Below are 26,818 nucleotides of genomic sequence, written 5' to 3' on the forward strand. Positions count from 1 at the left end.
TTTAGAGTTTTGTTTTGTTTTTTTTTTTAAACGAAGTGAGGCTTTAAGACTAGCGGGGGACTCTAGAATCTGGCAGTTCTAACTCTGCTCTCACACGGCTCTTCCCATGTGCACAAGTGAGGTACTCCAACACGGAAAAAAGGTCATTCCATGTCTCCATACAGCACAGAGGTGACAAAGGTACCTTGGTGCTCCTTCGTGTGTTGTCAAAAAGCTCCACCTTGAAGCAGGTGCCGTTGAGACAAACAGTGGGTGACGGCTCTGAGATGTCGAGTTTGGACAAGGTCAGAGCGCTGAGCTGCTCTTCCAGGGACAGGACAAGGCCTTCGCTCTCCAGTTCTGTCGGGTCCAGGGCCTTGGAAGGACAGAGAGGGATGGGAACAGGGGACAGCAAAGTGGCACACTTCCTTTCCAGCTAATTTCCAAAACTCCAGAGTAAAATATCTTTTACCTCAAGTACTATGGAAAAGGCCCTGTCTAAAGCATGGCCTTCAAGTTTTTTACCAGATAAACTACATGATGCAAGTTAAAAACTTGCCAGACAGATTACATAATCGTTCTATTTTCATATCCATTCAGCCGACAGTCAGACGACAACACTAAGCTTCTGAGATGAGATTCTAGACACGTCTAGAGTAGAGCTCCTTTCCAGTTTGTACTTGAGTTTCCATGAGCCTCAGGACCGAACAACAGTAACTACATAAGCTGTATGACATTCTGAGATATTCACAAATGGATTCCTTAACACAACGTCACTTCCTGGTCTAAAATAGTGTGTATCTAAAACAAAACAAATGATCGATCAATCAATCGATCTGCTGCCGTGAGAACGAACAGACATCAACAGAACGTGTCAGAAGCCAGTCTCTCCCCCACCCGCTCTTGCCCTGCAGACCACTTTCCCTTCTCTGGGCCCCACGGTCTGGAAAGCGCTGGGCTGGTGTGCTCTCACCGACTTGAGCAGGGAGAGGTGGCAGCAGCACTGGCGGAGCCGCAGCAGCTGGGACAGGACGTGCACGGTGCTGGGTCTCTGCGGGCCTGCTGCAGCAGAGCACTGGGGCACGCTGGACCCAAACTCCTGCGCCACTTCCGAGAGAGAGTACATGATTTAAACAGGGAAATGGGGGGACGGGGACGGGGACTGGGACGGGACTGGGACTGGGACTGCGAACTGAGGGCGGCTAGTTAAGCTTGTTTGATCTCAGATTCAATAATTTAGCTGTAGCATACTTAAAAAAAAAAAAAAACGATTTTGGGGGCTATGTGTGCCAAGGTTTGCATGTGGGGGTTAGAAGAGAACCCGCAGAGGCCAGTTCCACCCTCCATCCACTATAGGGGTCCCAGGGATTGAACTTGGCATCAGGCTTGGTGCCAGGCACCCTCACCAGCTGAGTCTTCTTAACATCCCATAACATAAACATACAGCATACATGTCAGAGGAAGTACTAGGTTTTTCTGCTGGCCTGCCTTGCCTAGTTTAAATAATGCAGATTTAGAAAACAGAAAGAAGTCCTTGTGTTTCAAGATGAGTGTATTTTCCTCTGGCTTAACAAGCTTTTAGTTTCTGGCACCTGGGGCCCATAAGCTGGTTCTGCTATTTCAACAGCTAGAGTCCCACTTTCGGTGGCTACGTTAGAGTGTCCCTGGCTTACCTCTACTGAACGGATTATCAGGGCTTCTTCCAGGCTGGCTGCCTCTACCTTCGTGTCTCTTTAGATAGGACTGGAGAGCTGACCTGTCTCAGATCAAGAAAGGAAATCACATATGACGGCTGCCAAGGCCAGACTGCTTATGGTGGTTGCTGCTTAACTTGGAATGGGGCCTGGGCAGGTTAGACAATGCACTGGCTAGATGATGCCCAGCTCACAGCAAACATGAGCCACAGACAAAGCAATAATCAATTATTGTTATTATTATTATTTACAAAACAAAACCTTTTGAATATTGGTAGTAAGTACAAAGTACAAGAAGACAAAAAACACATTCTTCTCGGAAACAAAACATGCCATACAGAAGGGAGCAAATGGAGAATTCCAAGCACAACAAGAATTGAGAGACAGTGCAAAGAAAACAATAGGAAAGATTACAAAGCTGTTTTTTATCTAAGCTCCAGTGAGATGCTGGGCGGTAGGTTAAAGGTCAAAGAGTCATTATCCATACAGCCCCCAAAAGAGCAGATAGATCACACACCCTCTGATTTCTATGTAAACAAGCCAATTAAAAGTGGAGACAAAATTCTGCCTTCCAGGCTGGAGAGATGGCTCAGCAGTTAAGAGCACTGACTGCTCTTCCAGAGGACCTGGGTTCAATTCCCAGCACCACATGGCGGCTCACAACTGTCTGTAACTCCTCTTCAGGAGATCCAACACCCTCACACAGACATACATGCAAGCAAAACACCAATGCACATAAAATAAGAATCAATAAATCATTAAAAGAAAATTCTGCCTTCAATGTGTATGAGAGACAGACAATCCAGGAGGAGGGAGGGAGGGGCTCTCCGGACTATAAAGATGTAACATGTTAGAATCATATGTGACACTGAAGGACACCTGAGTCCAGACTCTTCCCCAAGCCAAGACAGGAAAAACTAAAGCGGCAGAAGGTGCTTCTTCTTCGCACACACCTCGACCTTGCCAGGAAGACGTCGTAGACAGCCTGCTCGTCTTCAGCCAGCCTCAGGCGGTGCAGCTGAAGCCTCCGCTGGGGCAGTGGCACCTGGGATGAGGGAGGGTGGAGTGAAGCTCTGGGAACCAGCCCAACCTGCAGAGCAAACCCTAGCACACTGGCTCGGCCCCGTCTCCCCAGCCGCTCCTCCTTCCCGGGAGGACTGTGCCAACCCGGCACCGGGCACGCTCTGAGCAGAGTCTCCTCAGAGGGAACAGAGGCTCCTGATGCGGGGCTGGTCTACCCGAGGTCCTGGTCACCCTCCTTCCCTGGCTGTGCCGGGCATAGGCAGAAATCTGGTTACCAAAGGTTTACCAGTGGAATCCAGCTGGTCTTTTGTTCTCCTCAGCAAAAGGCTCCTGGTTAAAATGCTCAAGCGTTCTCCTCCTTTCAATGAACCGTTGTCCACCTGACTCTTCCAAAGACTGAAGTCATCAAACGGGGAACAGCGGAGAAACCTTTTTAGGGCCAGGAAAGGCACAGAGCAGGGAGAAGATGGAATTAAAGTTCAAAGACACAATGAGAACAGACCAGAACTGTTACCTCTGTGACCCCATGCCATTCGAAAATGAATTCCATACACTGTCTGCTAGACAGGCCCAAAAGACCCAAGCCAATCAGGAACTCCACACTGTAAAGATGTCCATTTGACATGAACAATATAAACAGTCAAACACGACATTACAGCTACGATTTATTACGAAAGCATCAATGCTAGCAAAGAAATGCCAAAGCCTTTTGTGGGTATATTTGAAAAGAAAAAAATTTTGAAGTCAGCATTCTTTTCTGTTTGCCTCAAATAAATTGCGATCCTGCCTTAGGCCTGGTATTTTAAAGCAAAGTAGCCTAAAACAGCTACGGGACTGAAGAATGGTAACCCTAGCTTCCTTTAATTCAAGCTGCTCTAGATTTTTCCATGAATATAGAATACTGTTCAGCCTGTGAATTGATAATACTTTTGCATGAATATCCATCCTTTGCCTTTAAAGCTTTGCCACCTGCTACACAAGATAATCTGGACACACCAGAGCTTCATCACTACACATGAAATAATAACGATGAAGGGTTACAGGCTAGGGACAGGGATTCACATTAACGACCCCAAAGCGGCCACTCACTTCATTAGTGAGTACATATCCAATAGGTTGTTCTGAATGGGGGTCCCGGTGACAGCCCACCGGGCCCGAGCCTGCAGCTTACACACAGCAATGGATGTCTGGATTTGAGGATTCTTCACATTGTGAGCTTCATCCAGTATGATTCGAGCCCAGACTACCTGAAGCAAAGGTGCTGAGACGCCCTGGAAGAAACGAAGTGATAGCCAACACCAGTATGGGACCATGCATGTTCCTCCAGAGATGAGGGGACATGACCATAGTACTGAGGACACACTCTGACTCTCTAGTTTGCTTATACCCTTCCACTGAACTAAGTTCAGAAACCAAGGGCAGAATTTCTCAAAAAGTTCAAGCAAATGGTTACTTAAGAGTCTGTCCCCGAACTTAAAATCCTAAGGGTAAAATGCTTTATAATTTGAATTTTCATTTATTCCTTCAGTCTACATTCAGCAGCAGCATTAACAATGTTTGGCCAGGAATACACCAGGTCTAAGGCTGAAAATTCACTCACTCATTAAAATATTTACTAAATTTACAAGTCTATTTTTAGTTGTTTTTAAGATGCTAAGTCAAAAACATAAAGGCCAGCTCACACCCTCAAGGAGCTCAAACTCTAGCAACGGAGACAAATGTAACCAGAGCATGAAGTCTGTGCAGAAGTCACTCGGTACAGGACATAGAAAGTCTGCTAAAGCATGACTTCTTCCATTTCCACGCCAGCTGAACAGCCACAACCAAGTGAGTACCCGACACCGGGGAGACACTCATCCAAACGCTGACAGGGAGCAGTACAGAAAGGCTTCCTGAAACTGCACAGGACAAATGCACCCGAGAAAGAGCGGCAGCTAAGCACGGCATCCAGAGATAACCAGAGGGTGGCGGGTATGACGGTGTGCAGTGTGCAGTGCCACAGGGAGGGGGCAGATGAGGAGAGATGGAGGATCGAGAGGGCAAGATTATAAGGCACCAGAGGCATTATGTAATGGAATTTGGGTTTTATCTCAAGAGCCATGGAAAAGCATTGAGGTTGGTCATGAGCTAGGGACATACTCTATGCATTGCCCAAAATACAGAAATCCTCATAAAATTATACAATAAAGCCTGTACATCAGCCAAGCATCCCTCAATCTGCCTAGGAACAAAGAACTTTTCAAGGTTATCGTTTGGTCTCTGACCCATCTATAGCGATATTATTTGCAAGGCCCTTTCTGGGAGGCAGAGGAAAGGCAGGCAATCACAGGTTAACGCACACTAAACATAGAAAATACATGAGAGTATACCCCACATAGATGCAAGCACTAATTAACTCTTCTGCATGGCAGGAGACATCTAGATAATGATGGGAAGACATGCGGAGATGACCAGCCACACTAATGGAAGCCCATGAACTGTGGACTGGTGGCTGTGGAGCCTCCATAGGACTGGACTCAGCCCTTGGATATGAAAGACAGTTGTTTGGCTCAAACTGTTTGGGGTGCACCCAGGCAGGGGGATCGGGATCTGTCCCTGGTGCATGGGTAGGCTTTTGGGAGCCTGGTGACTGTGGTGTGACACCTTGCACAGCCTTGGTGCAGTGGGGAGGGGCTTGGACCTGCGTAGGCTCAGTATGCTGGGCTCTGCTGACTCCCCCATGGGAGACCTTCATTTGGGGGATGTGGAGATGTGGGGTCGCTAGGGAGGGAGGACTGGAGGATGGGAGGAGGGGGTATCTATGGGCAGTATGTAGAGTGAGTATAAAATTTCTTAATAAAGAAAAATGGAAAAAAAAGATTCTTTCTGCATTCATGTGTGATTATTACTACCACAACTGCAGTGTATGGTTTCTTTATTTCTAAAAACAGCCAAACTCTGTGCCAAGTACTAATTTATCACTGGAGTGCTTGTCCAGGATAAGAAAGAGCAGTGGGAAGGACTCATATCCACAGGTGGAGGCGTATCTGGAACATTCTTCTTGCAGGAAAATACCTTTGCAATCTCTCCTGTTAGGCTCTGTGTGCCTCTACCTCTACCCTCTGGCATCCCTGAGCCTCACCTCCACACTGAGGTTTGTGCCTGGAACCTCTCCCTCTTGCTTTGTTGTGGGAATCTCCTTGGCCAGAAGGCTATAGGTAGTAATCACGACGTCATATGTAGAGAGTCTGCATGGATACAAAACAAAGCAAAGAGTAAACAGTTCCTCCTGGAGCCTGACAGAGGCAGAGTTGACTTCTTTATGAAAACGCCTAGCGGAGAAATAATAGCTCAGTGTTAGGGTGCTTGCCTAGTATGTTCAAGGCTCTGGGTTCAACTCCCAAAACTAAAACGTGGGGCGGGAAGAACAATAGCAGAATGACACCGAGTAATTATGTCCTTGGTACACACATGCACTGTCTGTCTCTGTCGTGGTGTGTGTGTGTGTGTGTGTGTGTGTGTGTGTGTGTGTGCGTGTGTGTGTGTGTGTGTGTGTGTGTGTGTGTGTGTGTGTGTATGAACTATGAGAGGCAGGTTTCTCTACCGGACTTCTCTACCTTTTACCAATGTGATCATTTCTACTACAGTGCTCACTGTAGCCAGAACAGCCTCTCTTCCCATCCAGTGAATCAGAAAGGAAAATCTCTAGCTGAAGTCAGATTAAGTTTGCAATAACCTGGTCAGAAAAGAAAGTAGGACAGGCCGGGCGGTGGTGGCGCACGCCTTTAATCCCAGCACTCGGGAGGCAGAGCCAGGCGGATCTCTGTGAGTTCGAGGTCAGCCTGGGCTACCAAGTGAGCTCCAGGAAAGGCGCAAAGCTACACAGAGAAACCCTGTCTCGAAAAACCAAAAAAAAAAAAAAAAAAAAAAAAAAAAAAAAAAAAAAAAGAAAAAAAAGAAAGGACAGGGCTGGAAAATAATATTTAGTGATCTGAGGTGGGTGATGCTGACATCTCTTAAGGAAAAAGAAACCTTCAAAGCACTGCCAACCCATGCCAATGTTAGTTTCTCACTACCACTTTACAACAGATTTGTGAAAACCAATTAACTTAGCTTTAGATTTTAAAGCTTCACTTAGTAAGCTTTCAGCTCACCTTTCCTACATTATTTACACACAAAGGTTCTTATTAAAGGCATAAATCTTACTCGAACAGATTTAATATCATATACCTGAGAGACAGCAATAAATTCTTTTGGTAAAATGATACACCCAATTCCAAATGGCAGTTCCAGCTCTGAATCCTCAGCATCAAATATAAGTGACTGTGAGCTCCAATTGTCTCTGAGGTCCAGAGCCAAAGCGGGCAGCAGTGAAGACTACAGTCCTGCCTGTGGTCCTGACTACGAGAACAGGTGTGCTGGCAGACTCAGGTCAGGCTCTAAAGGGCTCAGAGGTTAAGAGTTAAGAGCTGCTATCCAGCACATCGTGTGGCTCACAACTACCAGTAACTCCAGCTCCAGGAACTCTGATGCCCTCTTCTGGCCTCTACAGGTACCTACATGCATGTGGTATACATACATAACACATTAAACAAATAAATCTTTTTTTTTTTTTTTTATCTTACATCGTATTTTTTTTTTTTTTTGCATTTCTTTTTTTTTTTTTTTTTTTTTTTGTTGTTGTTGTGATATATATTTTTTATTTTACAATACCATTCAATTCTACATATCAGCCATGGGTTCCCCTATTCTCCCCCCTCCCACGCCCTCCCCTTACCCCCAGCCCACCCTCCATTCCCACCTCCTCCAGGACAAGTCCTCCCCCGAGGACTGTGATCAACTTGGTAGACTCAGTCCAGGGAGGTCCAGTCCCTTCCTCCCAGACTAAGCCAAGTGTCCCTGCATAAGTTCCTGGTTTCAAACAGCCAATTCATGCATTGAGCACAGGACTTGGTCCCACTGCCTAGATGCCTCCCAAACTGATCAAGCCAATCAACTGTCTCACCTATTCAGAGGGCCTGATCCAGCTGGGAGCCCCTCAGCCTTTGGTTCATAGTTCATGTGTTTCTATTCATTTGGCTATTTTTTTTTCAATAATTGAGTAAAACTGAAATTTATTATAAGCCACAGTCGTCCTAGGGACCTCCATGCTATATATATATATAGCCTTTATGGTTCTATGGGTTGTGGTCTGATTGTTCATTTTATATCTAGAATCCACCAATGAGTGAGTACATACCATAACTGTCTTTCTGGGTTTGGGTTACCTCACTCAGGATGATTTTTTCTAGTTCCATCCATTTGCCTGCAAATTTCATGCTTTCATTGTTTTTCTCTGCTGAGTAGTACTCCATTGTGTATATGTACCGCATTTTTTTCATCCATTCTTCCGTTGATGGGCATCTAGGCTGTTTCCAGGTTCTGGCTATTACAAATAGTGCTGCTATGAACATAGATGAGCATGTATCTTTATGGTATGTATCAGCATTCTTTGGGTATATGCCCAAGAGTGGTATGGCTGGGTCTTGAGGTAGTTCGATTCCTAATTTTCTGAGAAACCGCCATACTGATTTCCACAGTGGTTGTACAAGTTTACATTCCCACCAACAGTGGAGGAGTGTTCCCTTTGCTCCACATCCTCTCCAACATTGGTTGTCATTGGTGTTTTTGATCTTAGCCATTCTAACAGGTGTAAGGTGGTATCTCAGAGTCGTTTTGATTTGCATTTCTCTGATGATTAAGGATGTTGAGCATTTCTTTAAATGTCTTTCAGCCATTTGTAGTTCTTGTTTTGTGAATTCTCTGTTTAGCTCTTTAGCCCATTTTTTAATTGGACTGTTCAGTGCTTTGATGTCTAGTTTCTTGAGTTCTTTATATATTGTGGAGATCAATCCTCTGTCAGATGTGGGATTGGTGAAGATCTTTTCCCAATCTGTTGGCTGTCTTTTTGTCTTATTGACTGTGTCTTTTGCCCTGCAAAAGCTTCTCAGTTTTGAGAGGTCCCATTTATTAATGGTTGTGCTCAGGGTCTGTGCTGTCGGTGTTTTATTTAGGAAATGGTCTCCAGTGCCAATGCGTTCAAGAGTGCTTCCTATTTTCTTTTCTATTAAGTTTAGTGTAACTGGATTTATGTTTAGGTCTTTGATCCACTTGGACTTGAGTTTTGTGCATGGTGACAGATATGGATCTATTTGTAATCTTTTACATATTGACATCCAGTTATGCCAGCACCATTTGTTGAAGATACTTTCTTTGTTCCATTGTATAGTTTTGGCTCCTTTGTCAAAAACCAGGTGTTCATATGTGCATGGATTAATGTCAGGGTCTTCAATTCGATTCCATTGGTCCGTATGTCTGTTTTTATACCAGTACCAAGCTGTTTTTATTACTATGGCTCTATAGTAGAGTTTGAGGTCCGGGATGGTGATGCCTCCAAGGGTTGCTTTATCATATAGGATTCTTTTAGCTATCCTGGGTCTTTTGTTTTTCCATATAAAGTTGAGTATTTTTCTTTCCAAGTCTGTGAAGAATTGTGTTGGGATTTTGATGGGGATTGCATTGAATCTGTAGATTGCTTTTGGTAAGATTGCCATTTTTACTATGTTAATCCTACCTACCCATGAGCATGGGAGATCCTTCCATTTTCTAATATCTTCTTCAATTTCTTTCTTTAGAGATTTAAAGTTCTTATCAAAAAGGTCTTTCACTTGTTTAGTTAGTGTTATCCCAAGGTATTTTATATTATTTGTGGCTATTGTAAAGGGTGATGTTTCTCTGACTTCTTTCTCAGCCCTTTTATCATTTGTGTATAGGAGGGCTACTGATTTTTTTGAGTTGATCTTGTATCCTGCCACTTTACTGAAGGAGTTTATCAGCTGTAGAAGTTCCCTGGTAGAGTTTTTGGGGTCACTTATGTATACTATCATATCATCTGCAAATAGTGAAAGTTTGACTTCTTCCTTGCCAATTTGTATCCCTTTGATCTCCTTTTCTTGTCTTATTGCTCTAGCTAGAACTTCTAGTACTATATTGAATAAATATGGGGAGAGTGGACAGCCTTGTCTTGTTCCTGAATTTAGTGGTATCGCTTTGAGTTTCTCTCCATTTAATTTGATGTTTGCTGTTGGCTTGCTATAAATTGCTTTTATTATGTTTAGAAATGTTCCTTGTATTCCTATTCTTTCTAAGACCTTTATCATGAAGGGGTGTTGGATTTTGTCAAAGGCTTTTTCAGCATCTAGGGAGATGATCATGTGGTTTTTTTCTTTCAGTTTGTTTATATGGTGTATTACATTGACTGATTTCCGTATGTTGAACCATCCTTGCATCCCTGGGATGAATCCTACTTGGTCGTGATGGATGATTGTTTTGATGTATTCTTGGATTCGGTTTGCCAATATTTTGTTGAGTATTTTTGCATCAATGTTCATGAGGGAGATTGGTCTGTAGTTCTCTTTCTTTGTTTCATCTTTGTGTGGTTTGGGTATTAGGGTAATTGTAGCCTCATAAAAAGAGTTTGGTAGTGTTCCTTCTGTTTCTATTGTGTGGAACACTTTGAAGAGGATTGGTATTAGTTCTTCTTTGAAAGTCTGGTAGAATTCTGCACTGAAACCATCTGGTCCTGGGCTTTTTTTAGTTGGGAGACTTTTGATGACTGTTTCTATTTCTTTAGGGTTATTGGTCTATTTAAATGGTTTATCTGATCTTGATTTAATTTTGGTATTTGGTATTTATCCAGAAAAATGTCCATTTCTTCCTGGTTTTCCATTTTTGTGGAGTACAGGTTTTTGAAGTATGATCTGATGATTCTCTGGATTTCCTCATTGTCTGTTGTTATGTCTCCCTTTTCATTTCTGATTTTGTGAATTTGGGTGCTCTCTCTTTGCCTTTTGGTTAATTTGGCTAGTGGTTTGTCTATCTTGTTGATTTTTTCAAAGAACCAACTCTTTGTTTCATTGATTTTTTGTATTGTTCTCTTGTTTTCTATTTCGTTGATTTCAGCCCTCAATTTGATTATTTCCTGGCGTCTATTTCTCCTGGGTGAGTTTGCTTCTTTTTGTTCTATACATACATAACACATTAAACAAATAAATCTTTAAAAATTAAAAATAAACCTTTAGAATTAAAAAAAAAAATACACATATAAAAATAAATGTCACCAATCTGGTAACAGAGCTCCAGAAGACACCTGCACTGTTCTGTGGAACACAAAATATCCAGTAGCAAGGGTTGGAGAGAGCTTACTTGGGAGGAGGAACAACAATGGTCTTGTCCTTGGTTAGGCTGCAAATTGCCTCAGTCTCCCATTCCAGTTAGAAACAGAAAACAGTTCCTTTAAGTTAACGCAGGTCTAGCTGTAGCTCAGTGGTAGGTGTTTACCCAGAATGTTCAAAGTATTCAATCCCTAGCACTGGAAAGAAAACCCCAAAACAACTACCTCCAGAAACCAAAAACTAAAGAATACCATCCAAGGTGATCTTTTCTCCCTCCAAAGCATCCCCTTTCAGGAACTTTTAGTTAAGTCTAACAATTCTGCATCTAAAGCTCTTAAGTCTAAACTTTTTGAATAGGTTATGAATGAAAATACAGCTATAAACACTCACACATTCACACAGCCTACAGCATTAAATGACAGATGCTAGCTACCAAGAGGGCATGTAAGACTAGGTGCTTTCTTTCTCGCTCAGAGAAATGGAAGATGAGTTCTAGACTCAGACCTCAGTGCCCAAGAGACCATGACATTTCCTCATTCCCCAGGGCTTACCAGGGAATGTGGCTGCCACCTGGCAAGCAGCTCAGGCACTGCAGGCCCCTCACACTGCAGCTTTGGCTAGGGAGAGTGACCAGCAGGCCGAAAAGTAAAACCACTGAACAGCAGATGTAGCTGAGTGCAGGCTGTCTGACAATGAGACTGAGAATCGGCCTCAGTCTCCACACATATGATCAGCCCTGACGAAGAGAAGAAACAGACAAGCAGAAAGACAAAGGGGCTCCTTAGATGGATTGCGGACGCATCCAAGCACTTCCAACTTACACTCTTGCATGCCGACTCCTGTTTGGCCCGTGGTAGAGATAGATTCTGAGTTTGTTGCTGTTCACACGTTTCTCTACCTCGTTCTTCCAGTGATGGATCAGGGAAGCGGGGCAGACGATTAGTGTTCCATTGGAAGTCAAAACAGAGGAGTCTTGAGGGGGAAAAGCAGTACCTAGTTATATTCATTGAACAGCCTTGAGCATTTACTTTTCCTGACTGACTTTACTCCTTTAATCGATATTTTTAACTACTGTTTTATTTCTACACAAAGCAAACCGAATAAGAAATGGAAGGGATTTTTAAACCAAAACACTTACTTATTTTCTCCTATAAAAGTGTAGGTTCTGAGTATAAAGACGGGGAGGAAAGAAAGTGGGCAGTGTGTGACCATCTAAAAAGCAATGTTCTTTCACAGTGGCCGGAAGTGGAAGCAGGCCCTTTCCTAAGGCCTCCTAAGATGATTCACAACAGGGAATTATTGTTTTGTTTTGTTTTTCCGAGAAAACTGTAACTTAATGTAATTCCACATTAAAATATAAATACAAATTACTATGTGTTAAATAGAGCCTATAAGTAGAAAAAGCCTCTTCTAAGACAAGCTAATGTCATTTGGAACCATCTAGTGACACAGTATCATCACTCATGTGTCCACACCACGTGTGCTGTGTGCTGCTCAGCACAGGGCAAGTACCCAGCTGCAACAGTGCTTACCATGGGCCCTGAGAGCCGGGCCACATGCTTCTACCCACAGAGCAAAGCAGGACTTGTGCTCACATTCACAGCAATTTACACAGTATTTACAGATAATATAGAGCATCTTAAAACATGCATGAAGTTATATTTTTAAAACAAGAAACAAATCAAATATGCACCCTTTAAAAAGTACATTAATTTGGATCTACCCAAGAGTTTATTCCCAATATTAACAGAAAACAGCAATTACTGTGTTTGAACTAACTCTTCTAGAGCCTTACCTACTTCCAGGGAACTTTTTTAAATCCCTGACCAACTAAGTTTAAATAAAAGGGGGAAGAATTCGTTTATAACTGGTATATTCCGCATTAGAATAACACAGGGAAGTAGCCAATGCTGGTTTTCTAACAGATTAATGAGATGTGACCCTTCGTGGCCTGGAAACCTCCCTTTGCTGGCTCGAATAAGGTTAGTAATGGCAGAAGGTGCTGATATCTACCGTCCTTGGAAAGCCACGTCACAGGCATGCTTCTGTTCTTGTCCTTGCTTTTCTCCTGGTTCTTCTTGGTTAGGATGAGTGCGATCATCGTCAGGGTTTTTCCTAAGCCCATATCATCCGCTGGAAAACAATACACAGAGTCAACACAACTTGAGGAGGAGACTCCTCCTGTAGAAACTGACCCACTCCCTACCCGAGTGGCGTCTGTGTTTCTGCAAAGATGATGCACTATTTGTATGGAGAGCTCAGTATACAAGAGTTAGATCTCATTCGTACCTCCAGTTCTCTGTTACAGTGGCTTTTTCTAAGAGTGGATCAATTGACTTTTTCAGTTTTATGATGCTGCTTGGTCCTTTTCCAAAAGAAAAATGTCTAGTTAACACAGTCTATCACCTACTCTCCTGACACTGCCTCGGTTCCAACAGTCCTTCATTCACTTCTGTTATCCATCAGAGGCTATAACTCAACACTTCATTATATATGTATTTGTGTGTGTGTGCATGCACATATGCACGGACACACAAGCACCATATACCAAGACACATGTGTGGAGTCTGTTCTCTCCTTCCACTTTTACGTGAATTCCAAAGGTCAAACTCAGGTCACCAGGCTTTTACAAGTGTTTGCTTGCTGAGCCAACTCACTAGGCCTGCACTGCATTGGATGCTGTCCCCGCACCAGCCACTGATTTTTACCTAACTTCTCTGCACACCACACGCAACACTTGGGCTCACTCGTCAGGTTGCTATATTCATTCAAAGTAATCACTGTGAGCAAGCAGAAGTAACATGTGAGCACATGGGCTATGATTCAAATTCTGCTTCTGCCACAGTCCAGGAGTCAATATGCGCAGCTCATCTGTTCGGGTGGAACCTCCCGCTCCTGCTTGATTTGGAAAGCCCCATTCCCCTCTCCAGACCCCACCCTCTCAGAGAATCTCCAACAAAGAAAAGGCGCCAAAAAGTCCAGTTTGCATTCTTAGCAGCTCCTCCCCGAAGCTGCCAGTAGCCAAGACCCGACCAAAGCAGTCAGTTTTGACCATACTTGGGCACAAACCCAGCTTGTGGAGAACACATCATCACCCCTTCCCTCTACAGGGTGTATGAGGTCCCTGCTTTGGTTTGGGCATATGACTTCTGCAGCCCCAATCTCTGGGGCTGGAGGGCTCACCCAGGAGTTGCTTTGCTCAAAAAAACTTGCTCTTTTGCTTTTTTAATTCAGCTGGATCTGGCTTTCTGCACTGGGGGAGAAACCTATTATTTTGTTACAGAAAACCTATTACTGTTGACCAACCTCTGAGAGCCCTACTCCCAACATTAGGCCTTGGCTACCCTCTGTAAGTAACATGTAAGGACAGCTCTCACATTTCAGAACTGACAGGAGTGACTCATTCTGCCCACACCATTTGTACACAATGTGGCTCTGTGCCAAACAATGCCTATATGATGCGTTCCTAGAAAACTTCCTGGGCATTGAGGTTCCAAAATGCTTCTCCAGTTGGAAACATCCTACAACCTACTGCTAGGATGTAAGCGTGAGCCATGTGGTCCACTGAGAGAAGACTCCAGAAGACTACTCCCAGAATTTTGTCCTGTGAGCCTTCTGCTGATTCTGATCTGTGTAAGTTATAGTTGTGGGATGGACTAGATGTTGTGGGTTCTACTACCAATCTCTGAACCCAGGGCAGATGAAGCCGACACTGGGTGGCCTTAGCTTCCTTGAACACTCAGAGCAAAGTCATAGCAAAGTCTGTAGTGGCTATGGCCTGTGTTCCTGGAATACTGGCCCCTAGTCTCATGTTCCACAGCTTCTAGAGACTGTGGAGCCAGCAGAAAACAAACCCTCTGCTTGGTCAGAGTTGGCTGCCAACACTTCCTTTGGTAGGCCATGTATTTTTAACCAAGTCCTTACCATTTCTACACTTTAAGTTTCCCATCTGAAAAAAATTGAAGAGACAACATCAAATGAAACAATACAGCAAGGTTAACATGGTGCCTAAGAATCCCGTAACTGTTGGCTCTTATCACAATGCTAAACTTACCCAGAATCCCTCCTTGTGGCTTCTGACTTTCCCGCCATAGTAACCAGGCTAATGCCTGCTTCTGGTGGAGTAACAAAGGGACCTGACAAAAATAAGACAGATGTCAGAATGAACCCCTCATGAGGCTAAGGGGGACCCTGGCTTCGCTCTACTCCTCCTCTGTACAGGTGAGCCCTCTAGTCTAGCTGTTGTCATGGCTACTGGTTTCTCCTGTGTGCTACGCTGAAGCCTTCACCATGGCTAAAGTCAGCATCTCTATTAGGATGCTCCTGTCCATGCCTCCACATCCACTAAAAGCCCATGCCTGTCTTCTCAATTAGAAGTCAGGTTTACTGCTTGCATCCAAACCCCTGATGTCCCTCGACTTTTACTAGTCTTTCAGTCTTTTTCATGATCCTTACATTTGACTCTCCTCTCTGCCCAACAGCCCAGTATGGACGGTTAGTCACAAGCTGTGGTAGCCCTTGAACTAGTGACTTCCTCCCAGTCTTGTGTTCCAGTTTCCCTTGTACTCTGGGAGAACAAGCCTTCACAAAGCATGCACTGTCCTTCACAAAGTGACCACAACTGCAGCGTGCATCTTGAACCATTCAACCCTAAGTTCATTTGCCAATGCCAGGCTCCACTGCAAGGGACTCTCCCTACTCAGCAGCATGACCTGCCCCTCCCAGCTCAGGGAGGACGACAGCCATCCAACACTCATAAACACCAACCTCTATGTCTCCTCCCTCAACACCACTATCCTCTTTGCTCTCTAAATACCTGCAATTTCTTAAGGTATAAAAGTAATTATTGACCCAGATGATGTTTTCCTTATTCTGAGTTCCCTTTTTACTTTACATGTATGGCCTAAGACACACTGCAAGGTGCTCTTTATCTTTGTTTTATGGTCACATTTGTTTCATACATCTCCATCCCCAGTAGATCATTACAAATAACAGTTGGTTTATATCCTGTAGCATCTACAGACAACACAAGGATCCACTGCTGCTATAGAAATGTATAATCTTACAACTTAAAAAAAAGGGTTTGCTACTATTTTCACTGTTCAACAAAAAAGAAACTACTGCAGGAGAAGCCACTAGGCATTTATCTGCAGGTTTCACAGTGCTCTCTCTGCAGGGTGCTGGACACTCTCCACTGCTAGTCTTCCCAGTTCACCTTCAAGCCAGCTGGGTCTTCTGCCACTGCTGTTTGACCAGGACAAGACTCCAGTGACCGATGCAGCTCATCAATGGCTTCACTCGTGATTTTCCATACACTATGAAGATGATGTTGGTTCATATGACCTGTGAACAGACAAGTGTTACCCAAAGATGTCACAAGTGCCATGTCCTCAGGGCTGGGAATGCAGTGCGGTTCGTATAGTGCTTGCCTTGCATACGTGGATTTGACCCCCAGCACCATACAAATCAGGATACACGAGACCCTGTCTCTCCAACAAAAAAACAGCAAGACAAGTACTATATTCTGGCTAGAGCCTCAAAATGTAATTATTTGCCAAACGATAGATCTGTATTGAGTAAAAAGTCCTACCTCAACACTCTCCTGACCTCCCAGCTTCTCTACTCCCATTCTGTTTGCTTAACCACACGGACTATAATTTAGAACAAAACAATCTATAATTCTTTTCTAGAGTTGAAGATCAAACTTGAGGCCTTGATCACAACAGGCAAGCACTACCATTGAGTTACATCCAGCTAGGCCCTTGGGAGTTTTGATCTTTTATTTTTCACTTAAGAAAAGCAGTGGACAAAAAGGTCAAAGGTCATGCTGTGCACTAATTCTGGAAGCAAAGGTCTCTGGATTCAAAGAAGAAAGGCCAGTGAGAGTAAAAGCCATGTATGAAGTCTTCTGTGCAGATAGAAAGTTGATCCCTGAGGTGCAGGTCACCAGCTAACTATGTATCATACTATGCTGTTTGCCTTCTCATCCCACAAGGATGTTACACAACCTGTTTGCAGTTCTAGGGGAAAAGCATTCTGGGTACAAAGTTTCTAGACAATGGAAAACTTTGTTTTAATATGCTTTAAAACTGTCTTACTAGAATTCTTTCCAAATCTTATCACATGCTCTTTTACCTCAATAACCACTATAATTTAATGTTTTTCTAGGTGACTTCGTCACTATTATGTAATGGAATAACGAGCAGCCAAGACTGCTACGCTATGTGACCCAGTGTTTTTTCAGTGCCCTTTTAGAGTGGCCTAAGTTCAAATATCACCCCATCTATTAGACACTCCCGAGCTATGCTGCCCTTCCATTTTTTTTTTTAATACCTTTGGTAGTTCTCACTGGGAGAGAACTGCCTTTGTTTTCCTCATTTTTGCCAGCCCACTTTAACTCAAGCTCCCGACTGGTAGATCAAGTCAGATAGCACAGTGAAGACTGTCTGGGAGCTGGGTGTGGACACGCACACCTTTAGTTCTAGCACTCAGGAGGCAGAGGCAGGTGGATCTCTGTGAACTCGAGGTCAACCTGGTCTACATAGCAAGTTCCAGGCAAGACAGGGATACACAGTGAGACCTTGTTTCAAAAAATAAAAATAAAATAGTAAAAAAAAAAAAAAAAAAAAAAAAAAAAAAAAAAAAAAAAAAAAAAAAAAAAAACCAACAAGACTACCTGGGACCTGCAAAGTTGCCTGGAAAGTTAGCAGTGGGAACTTAGCTAACCAGGGAATTACTGCTTTCTATGTCTCCGTAAATCACTGGTCACCACTCATCATTCTTCTGCTCTGCCTCAGTGCAACCCACCTCTCATATGGGAAAAATAAACACATTAGCGCCTGGTCCACCTGCCTCATAATAAACTAGGTCTCACACACAACACTACATCCTCTGTGCCGCCCGCCCTCTGAGTCGGTGGATGGGCACTCAGTGTAAGGTAGTAACCGGTCCCTAGCCTCAGAGTCTACAACAACTGTTCCGAGCTCTACAGAGAATCAAGGTCTCTAACACACGTGCAACTTTCAGTTCAAAAATGGCTTCTGGTGGGCAAAGACACCTGCGAGGTAACACATAACTCACAGCATCAACTTGTCACAGCAGGGCTGAATTCTTGCATCTTACCTCCGGAGCACTGACTGGATCCTTCAGGAGTTCCCTGGCGACCTGCCTTTAGTCCTAGAGAGCCTACAAGCTGGACCTCATGACTGGGAAGGGGCTGGGGAGGCACGAGGTGTGGAGGGTCTGTAGCGGTTTTGGTGAAGCCACTCTGCTGGGGTTCCTGAGAGCTACAGTTCTCCTTAGCTCCTGCTCGACACATAAGGGAAGATGGGTTAGGTGGGAGGAACTAGTAAAGGCAGTGCAAATGCAGTCAGCAGGCTGCAGGCTCCCGTTCAACCGTGCCCAGACCACAGGAAGCAGGAACGTTGCTTTTATAAACAACAACAGATATCATCAAAGAAAGCACAGAAGCCAACAAGAAAATGAAAAAAAAAAAAAAATGAACACAATTTTTATCAAAATGTCTCTGTCAAGTTCACAAACACAGAGTGCTGGGGCAAATCCCATCTTACCTTGCTCTGGGGAGAGAGCCAGAGCACTGAGTGCGTCCTCCAATGCCTGGATTTGCTTAAGCAACTTCTCACCCTTGTCAGGGAGAGCCTGGATGTTCACTGCAGCCAGGGTGCCCTAAAAACAGATCCTATTCAAACGGGACTGGCCTCTCAAGTTATTAAAGGACAACCTCCGATTAACATGGCTTAGCATGCTGAAATTCTGAAACGATCTTTTAATTATGAATGTAAAATCCAGGATTAAAAAGCAAAACAAAACCAACTAGCTTACGAAGCCTAAGCATAAACATAGCAAAGGCAGGTATTAAATAGCCACCTACAAAGCCCTCTCAGGAATCTACTCAATTCTGTGAGGGTCTCCCAGCTGCCCCCAAAACACCCTGATCTTAGAGCAGTGGTTCTCAACCTTTCTAACCTTTAATATGTTGTGGTGACCCCCATCATAAAATTATTTTCATTGCTACTTCAGAACTGTGATTTGGTAGTTATGAATCGTATGTAAGTATCTGTTTCCGAAGTCTTAGGCGACCACTGTGAAAGGGTCCTTCATGGCCCACAGGTTAAGAACAACCACTTTAGAGACAAAGCTCAAGTCAAGACTGGCCTGCCCCCCCCCTTTCTTTTTTAACTTTTTGGCTTTAATTATGTGTATTTGTATGTGTCTGTGTGTAAGTACGTAAACATAAGTACAGTTTACCAAGGAGGCAAGAAGAGGGCATCAGATGCCCTGGAGCTGAGGGTAGGCAGTTTGAGCCACCTGATGTGGGTGCTGGGAACCGAACCCGGGTCTTCTGCAAAGGCGGTCTACTCTGCAGAGCCAAGACTCACCTTCTTTTGTCTTAGCTGTGCTGTAAGGTTTGCACGCTGGGCTGCGGGGTCACACGACTCTCCCTTCTTGGAGACACCCCCTGCAGCAGGTGGCTGTCTCTGCACACGCTGATCACAAGGTTGGAGGCTCCCCTTCTTCTGGGAGTCCACAGGGGAGTCAAAGAGAAGTGGGGAGCCTGGCCTACTGGAAACACCCTCTTCGTCCTCACTGTCCTCGCTGCTGGAGGCAGCATGGCGGGCCTCTCGAAAGCAGAGCCCAGGTGCTCCCTCCTGAGAAGCCTGGGCATTGGGGGCATCTGTGCCTGTTCTGCCTTGGGCCTCCCCACTCCCGAGCTGCTCCCTGCTGAGGTGGCCCTCTTTCTGGGCTTTGCTTTCTGGGTTCTGACCAGGGACATTCTGAGGCAAAAGCTGGGTTTCCTTTTCTCTCGGAGGCTCTGGCTTGTTTGGGACATCTCGACTCTCACTCTCTGACGTCTGAGGAACCACAGACGTTCCTCGGAGTGCATCTCCACGGCCTTGTTTGGAAGCCAGTCCTTCAGTCTTCTTAGTATGGGGCTGAAACTTCATTTTCGCCCCTTGTTCTTTCCCGTCACCTCTAGACTGTGCTTCTGTCACCAGGTCAGGGGAGGGGTCTTTCTCCATCCTACAGTCAGACTTGGACTTCTGGTCTTTCTTTTGATCCAAGAGCTGGTCTTTGTTCTCTCTCAGCTTCTTATCAGCCGTCTTTCCCTCGCCGTCTCCTTCGACTAACTGTTTCTGGGAAGCTGCTTTCTGATTAGTGTTGAGCACCTTGAATGGGTTTCTTGGCTGGCTGGGAGGATGAGGAAATAACTCAGATGCCTGTGGAGGCTTGCTGGTTACAGGATCTTCTTTAGGATTAGGATCCTGTGACAATGAAAACAGTATATGATAAGGTAAAATAAGGCCACCCTTGTATCTAAAATGCCTTTTTTTGGAGGAAATGGAAACAGCAAACGTGGTCCATGCCTAACTTCTGCATATACAAAGAAAGACGCCAATTCACAATGACTGTTTCCTTCAGTGCCTGTTCCTCCTCTGTACCGGATCTCTCCTTCCCAGGGCTCAAGGGAGGCGAAGTCTGACCCAGAGCATTTCTCTATTCTTTATGAGTACTGCACAGGAGGAGGGCCTCCTCCTCTCCTATACTGAGAATTTTTAGTTTTTTAATCTTTCTTTATTGTGACGACACCTTTTTTGACTTCCCCCTCCCTTTCTCTATTGGGAAGATTTTTTTTCCATCTTTTGTTTTAGGAGCCATTGTATTAGCTGTTGTTTTTGAGATGGAGAATTTAAATTCTCCATGTTTGTATTTGTACCCCATCCTGGAGCCTCACCTATTATTATGGGCATTATCTCCAGTCTTGGGGTATCTGGAGCCTTCTTTCCTCAAGCCCCGCATTAGGCACCAAATGTTGGGGTGTATTTTGTAGCACAGGTCAGTTGAAGATAGAAGGCATTCCAAGATGAAATTTTAAGGCCTATGTGGCAGCTGGAAGGTCCAGCCTCTCTAATGAACTGAACCCCGAACAGCCATACAAAGGCGTATTTATTGAAGGTTACATAAAGTATTTTTTCATACCAAGGTCCCTAATCTAATTTACATGTTTTATTGAAGGAGAGCATCATATGTTCTGACTCTAGTCCTTTATTATGTATTGTTTGTAATACACAATAATATAAGAGCCTCAGATGTGCCTGAGGTGTCCTATGACCAAAGTCATGGAATGGCTATAAAGCCCCTTTAGGAAAACAATCATTGTTTCCCACAAGGATTCTTCAAGGTCAAAGTACTTTAAAGAAAAGGTTGTTCAATCTAATATCTATCCCAGATAGTAACTCTGCTAAATCCCTACAACGCTCATATGCTAGGAACCTTAGTTACATTTAGCTTATGTCAAAATCAGGTAAGTACTGATCTGTAAAAAGATGGGAAAGTTAGCCTCTTTCTCCTAAGCAGGAGGACACTGACTACTTTGAGTTTAATTTACTGGAAATTATCTGTGTGAAACAGGAGGTAAATGGTGAGGCTCTGGCTCTTTGAATGAGCAGTCCCACAGCCCTTCGGAGCTCTCAGAGCCTGTGTGATGGACACTAGCAGTTCATAAGGACTTGGGGTGCTCTCAGTCAAGTCTCCACACTGTCTTAACACCGCCATACGGAAAACAGAAAGGTAATTCCTACCTGCCATGGAACGCTCCCACACCAGTGCTTCCCCTCTGCCTTACTTCTAGCGCATCGGAAGAACAACCTAATGGAGTATAAAATACAAATAATTAAGGCTACAGAAAGTCTTTTTTAAAAGTTTATTTTTAATTTTTAAAGAGGGTTTTCGTTTATTTTTCATGTGTATGAGTATTTTGCCTACATGTGTAGACGTGTACCGCACTCATGCAGTGCCTGTAGAGGCCAGAAGATGGCACCAAATTCCCTGGACCAGTTACAAGGCTGCAATTGTTGTGAGCTGCCTGATAGGGAACTGGGAACAGAATCCATGTCTTTTACAAGAGCAGCACGTGCTCTTAACCACTGGGCATCTCTCCAACCCCATAATTAGACAGAGAGAGAAAGAGAGAGAGAGAGAGAGGTCTCACCACAGCCCAGGGTGAGCACACCTAGAGATCTGAATTCAGGCCTTCATGCTTGCACAGCCAGAGGTTTAACTACGGAGCCATCCCCCTGGCCCTTGCAGAAGACATTTTTAAGGGCTGGAAAGTCAAGAACAAAATTGATAACAGTAACCAGAGAGTCTGCACGGGTTTATTCTTTTTATTCTGTATGAAGACCAAATGAAATGGAGAAAGCGATCAGCAATGGCTGCCAAAATAAACAAAAAAAAAACAAAACACCCCAAACAGATACTGTGCGTGCCAGAAGGGAGGTCACAAAACAGTCTAAAAAAGGAAGATGGTAAACAAAGAAGATACTAGCAAACTACATACTGTATCATGCAGCTGATTCTTCACAACCCAGGGCCTTTCAAGGCCATCAGCATCATCTAGGTGAGAAAGTGGAGAGAGATGCACACTGAAATGCACTACCAGGGAATGTCTTGCCATTCCAGTTCTCCTCAAGCCGTTTTTCTCAGCGGAACTGCACTCAGCTTCACCATCTCAATTCCAGCTGAAGTAGCTGGAGCTGGGTTTGAACCCCTGCAATACCACTTCACAATCGTGGGAACTCAGATTCCCTTCTTAACCTCTCTAAAGTACTCTTACATCTACCCGTAAAACAGAGCTACCGTAACCAACCACAGCAGACGGCCATGGAAGACGAGGGCTAACACTCTAGCTATTCTCTTAGCTGCCCTTCTCCTCCACTGTGTTCATTTCTGAATCTCCGTGGTTCTTTTAACGCCAATTAGAAATCCATTGGTCGCCTTCTACCACCCATAGAGGCAGGCGATTCTGGATCAAAGGGTAAGTGATCTAAGTGTCAAGACAACAAGACTGCACCTAACAAGACTTGCCAGCCCCACTCTCCTAAAGGAAAACAATGTAAAAATAACTTTAAAAATTCCATTTACAGGCTAAGGAGACAACTCAATAAAGTGATTCCTTGCAAGTATGAAAACTGAAGTTCTGACGCCCAGAACCCACATAAAACCCAGGTGGGTAAGGCAGACTTAACTGTGGTCCCAGCATTCAGGAGGCAGAGACAGAGGGTCCCCCAAAACAAACTTTCTAGCTAGGCTTGCAGAACTGGTGAGCTCCAGGGTCAGTGAGGACCCTGTCTCAATATAGTAAAGTGCAGCGTGACCAAGAGTCACTCAACATCAGCCTCTGGCCTCTACATATCCACACACATGCACACACACATACCCACATACATACATATACACATACCCCCTCACATACACATAGAACAGCAACAAACACTCCACTTACAACAGAATTAAAAACAACCAGAGGAACACAGTCAGTAAAATGAGTATGAGAACTTTATAATGGAAATTATTTAAAAACAGAGAGAACAATTTAAAGTCATGCTACACCATGCTCACAGACTGGAAAAGTCAATATTGATGTCTGCTCTCTCAAAACTGATCTGTGTAAATTATGCAACCTCAATAGGGTTTTCTGTAGAAATTTAAGAAGTTGAATCTATATTTGATATGCAAATACAAAGATCCCACAAATGCCAGCACAATCTTGAAGAAGTTGGAAGACATACTATTTTACATAATTAACCATGCAAGAATATGTAAATGAACCAATGGACAAAAATTAACCACCTCAGACACTGACCCAAACTTAGGGTTAATTGTTTTTTTTAAACAAGGATGGCAAGCATTTCAATGTACTTGGGTTGGGGACAGAGACTCAGAACATACAAATTCTAAATCACACAGACTATTACACAAAACTATCATGTATGATCCCTTCCTTCTCAACTAACCTTACGTCCTGAAGTCTCCACTTTAGTGAGGGCCAGGGATATAGCGCACTGGGTGGAGTATGCCCTGGGTTTGATCTCAACCAGCTAAATAAATAACCACCAAACCAAACATTTGCAATTCTCTGAAGTGGTCATGGTACTTCATGCCTTGGTACCCAATGTAATGTGTTTATTTAAAAGAATATCAAGTGTCTGCTAAGTTTCTACTCACCTTTTGATACTCATTACAAATAACATCTCCCATCTATACGGAGTTCCCTGCCCTTAAGGGAAGCCATACTTTATTGAGTACTTAGCATGTCAGACCTTTGCCCTCTTTCTATTAGCAGAATTGAAAGTCAACAAATTAGTGATTGATATTATTAGCAATGGGAACAGTTAGAGAATACCACAGAGCTGGTAATCCAGAAATTAACCACCGACTTCTCTAGATAACTAGTTGCTCAGCATTTAGCACAGTGACCCTTTAACACAGTTCCTGTTGTGGTGACCTCCAACCATAGAATTACTTTCATTGTGACTTCATAAGTTTGCTACTGTTATGAATCCTAATGTAAATATCTGATACATGACCCCCGTGAGAGGGTCACTGACACCCCCAGGGGGTTGGGTGGGGAGCCACTGACTTAGGGAGTGATAAGGTAGACAGTGTCCAATGTGTGCACAGTGTGTTCCTCCGTAATGACTTTTAAAGAACAGCTGGGCGGCGGTGGCGCACGCCTTTAATCCCAGCACTCGGGAGGCAGAGGCAGGCGGATCTCTGAGTTCCAGGCCAGCCTGGTCTACAGAGTGAGTTCCAGGACAGCCAGAGCTACACAGAGAAACCTTGTCTCAAAAAAAATCAAAAATAAATAAAAATTAAAAAAGAACAATAAAAAGCATATCTAGCTGCAACTCTTTCAGGATTTAAAAAAAGAGAGAGAGAAAAGGAAATTCTTCTAGATGCTCCTATAGACACTCACCTCCATTCTTTCTTGCCCTGTGGTAGAAACAAGCCCTGAAGCTCTACCACAAAGTCCTCATGCAATAAGCAGCGAGAAACAGGAATACTAGAAGGAGAAAAGAAAATATTTTTAGGAGACAAGGAATAGAAGCCAACAGTCTGAAGTCAAATCCAAGCTTGAATTCTTATTTTTATTTATTTATTTATTTGGAGACAAGGTCCCACTGTGTAGCCCTGGCTGGCCTGGAACTCGCTACTAACACCAGTCTGGCGCAAACTTACAGCAATCCATCCTTGGCCTCTTGAGTCCTAGGATCACAAGCGTGTGTCAGCAGACCCACCCTAACTACAGATTTTTACACTAAGGATTTACACGTGGCTCGAAAATCCCATACATCATTATCCGTGTGGCTTGCAAAGGAAAAGAGCCAGAGTTTCTCTCTTCCTACTTCCTAAAACAAAGCATGACAATAGTTAGGAGTTCAAAATGGCCTGTTATAGGACATCTACTCTGCAATACTCCCAGGGATGACCTGTAGTTTAAGGCTGGCTACAAGGCAGGCTCACGGTGACTTCTCCTCAGGCTCTCCCATCACCCTTTATCCATTAACACCCTATTAGCTGTCATTTACTGCTACTCACTCACCTACCTCTAACAAAAATTTACTATTTGCTTCTTTGCTTGGCATAATTTTTTAATATCCCTCCTAGCTTACAGAAGGAAAATATGTACAGCGCTGAGAGTGAGCAGGTCTTAGTGAAGGTCTAAAGCATTCTCCTGTGACTCCATGTTTTCGGTCTTCAGTCTGCTGTCAGACACACTTCAAGCCTCAAGTGAAAGTACTGTACTAGTTGGTACTGTAGGGCACCCATGTAAGCGGCACTCCATTTACGGAATGCTATCACCGGCGGCAGGGGCACACACCGTTGATCCCAGCACTTGGAGGCCAAGGCAGGAGGATCTCTGTGAGTTCAAGGCCAGTCTGGGTTATAAAGTGAGTTCCAGGACAGCCAATGCTACACAGAGAAACCCTGTCTCAAAAAAACAAAATAAAAAAAAATATTAACTCTCTTTTTAGAGGGCTTTTTTTTTTTTAAATTTTATGTTTAGGGGTATTTTGTCTGCATGTATGTCTGTACACCATGTACATGCTGTGCCTGCAGAGGCCAGAAGAGGGCGTTAGATTCCCCCAGAACTGGAGTTACGAACATTCACTAGCCCCTATGGGGTGCTGGAAATGGAACCTAGCGCCTCTGGAAGAGCAGCCAGTGCTCTTAAATGCTAACCCATCTCTCCAATCCCCAAGAATATTTCTCTTAATCTTGAACCAAACCTGATAGTACCATTGGTGTTTAATTCCTATTAAACATGGGCAGGCTTATGTCTCACAACATTTGAGCGAAGTACCAAATCTCAATATATTTAGAAACTGGAAATAAATAGTAAACCCTGATGCAACAGAAACAAAAACCATAAACTCATTCTAGCACTAAAGAACTAATATCCATTATAAAGTTATGATGCTGAAAAAAAAATAACTTTGCTCTACAAAGTTCAACAGACAAGAGAGCAGGAAGAAATGTTAAATGATGACGTAGTTTAATTCCACTTAGAGAATGCAGACACCTGGTATGTAAGATTGTCACAGGAGGGCAGTATTAACTTTCCTCACTTTGGAGAAGCGTGACATTTCCAGGTCTCAGCCTTAGCATCCATAGCACCTAAGCAGCGCATCGATCTCTGGGGTCTGACGTTTCTTTCCGTTTCTAAAGAAACTAGATCTCGCTGGAGAACTAACTACTCCCTAAAGAAACTGGATCTCGCTGGAGAACTGCTCCCTCAAGAAAACGGATTATTAACCTCACACCTCTTAGATGCAGGGGAAAAAGCAGGTATCTAACTCCTAATGCTTTTAACCTCAAACATTAAAATAAAAAGGGCGACCTAAAGTTGGTGCGACACTAGCTAATTAATCCCCACGTCCACTGTTTGTCTACACTTTCTAGGGGGAGCGCAAAGGATGCTGGGACAGAGGGGACCGGCTAAGTAAGGCCAGACAAGTGACTAGAGACTTGAACCCGAGTCTGGAAGGATCTGAACATGGGAGGAATCCGCGGCCCGGGGACGTAAAGCGACCAGGCTGGCTCACTCCGCGGAATTGGCGCCGCGCT

At 43.9% G+C, this 26,818-nt stretch overlaps 1 protein-coding gene across 2 annotated transcripts in view; it reads right to left on the minus strand.

Annotated features, from left to right (window-relative positions):
* The window catches only part of Ttf2 (transcription termination factor 2), a 37,608-nt gene that overhangs the window by 10,519 nt on the left and 271 nt on the right, over nt 1-26,818 (minus strand). Inside the window, exons 3-18 of one of the 2 annotated variants that reach the window (XM_028877293.2) lie at nt 24,666-24,752; nt 21,490-21,556; nt 19,288-20,172; nt 18,460-18,574; nt 18,011-18,193; nt 16,104-16,231; nt 14,943-15,024; nt 12,902-13,021; nt 11,710-11,860; nt 5,818-5,923; nt 3,786-3,967; nt 2,972-3,125; nt 2,627-2,718; nt 1,653-1,735; nt 953-1,086; nt 185-355 (exon numbers count right to left, since the gene is read on the minus strand). In XM_028877293.2, the coding sequence (XP_028733126.1) occupies nt 185-355; nt 953-1,086; nt 1,653-1,735; nt 2,627-2,718; nt 2,972-3,125; nt 3,786-3,967; nt 5,818-5,923; nt 11,710-11,860; nt 12,902-13,021; nt 14,943-15,024; nt 16,104-16,231; nt 18,011-18,193; nt 18,460-18,574; nt 19,288-20,172; nt 21,490-21,556; nt 24,666-24,752 (2,740 nt within the window). Of the gene's footprint in view, nt 1-184; nt 356-952; nt 1,087-1,652; nt 1,736-2,626; nt 2,719-2,971; nt 3,126-3,785; nt 3,968-5,817; nt 5,924-11,709; nt 11,861-12,901; nt 13,022-14,942; nt 15,025-16,103; nt 16,232-18,010; nt 18,194-18,459; nt 18,575-19,287; nt 20,173-21,489; nt 21,557-22,247; nt 22,318-24,665; nt 24,753-26,818 lie in introns of those variants that run through there. The other variant, XM_037206935.1, reaches the window with a different exon arrangement.

The sequence above is a fragment of the Peromyscus leucopus genome, chromosome 6, assembly GCF_004664715.2.
Source record: "Peromyscus leucopus breed LL Stock chromosome 6, UCI_PerLeu_2.1, whole genome shotgun sequence".
NCBI classification, from domain to species: domain Eukaryota; kingdom Metazoa; phylum Chordata; class Mammalia; order Rodentia; family Cricetidae; genus Peromyscus; species Peromyscus leucopus.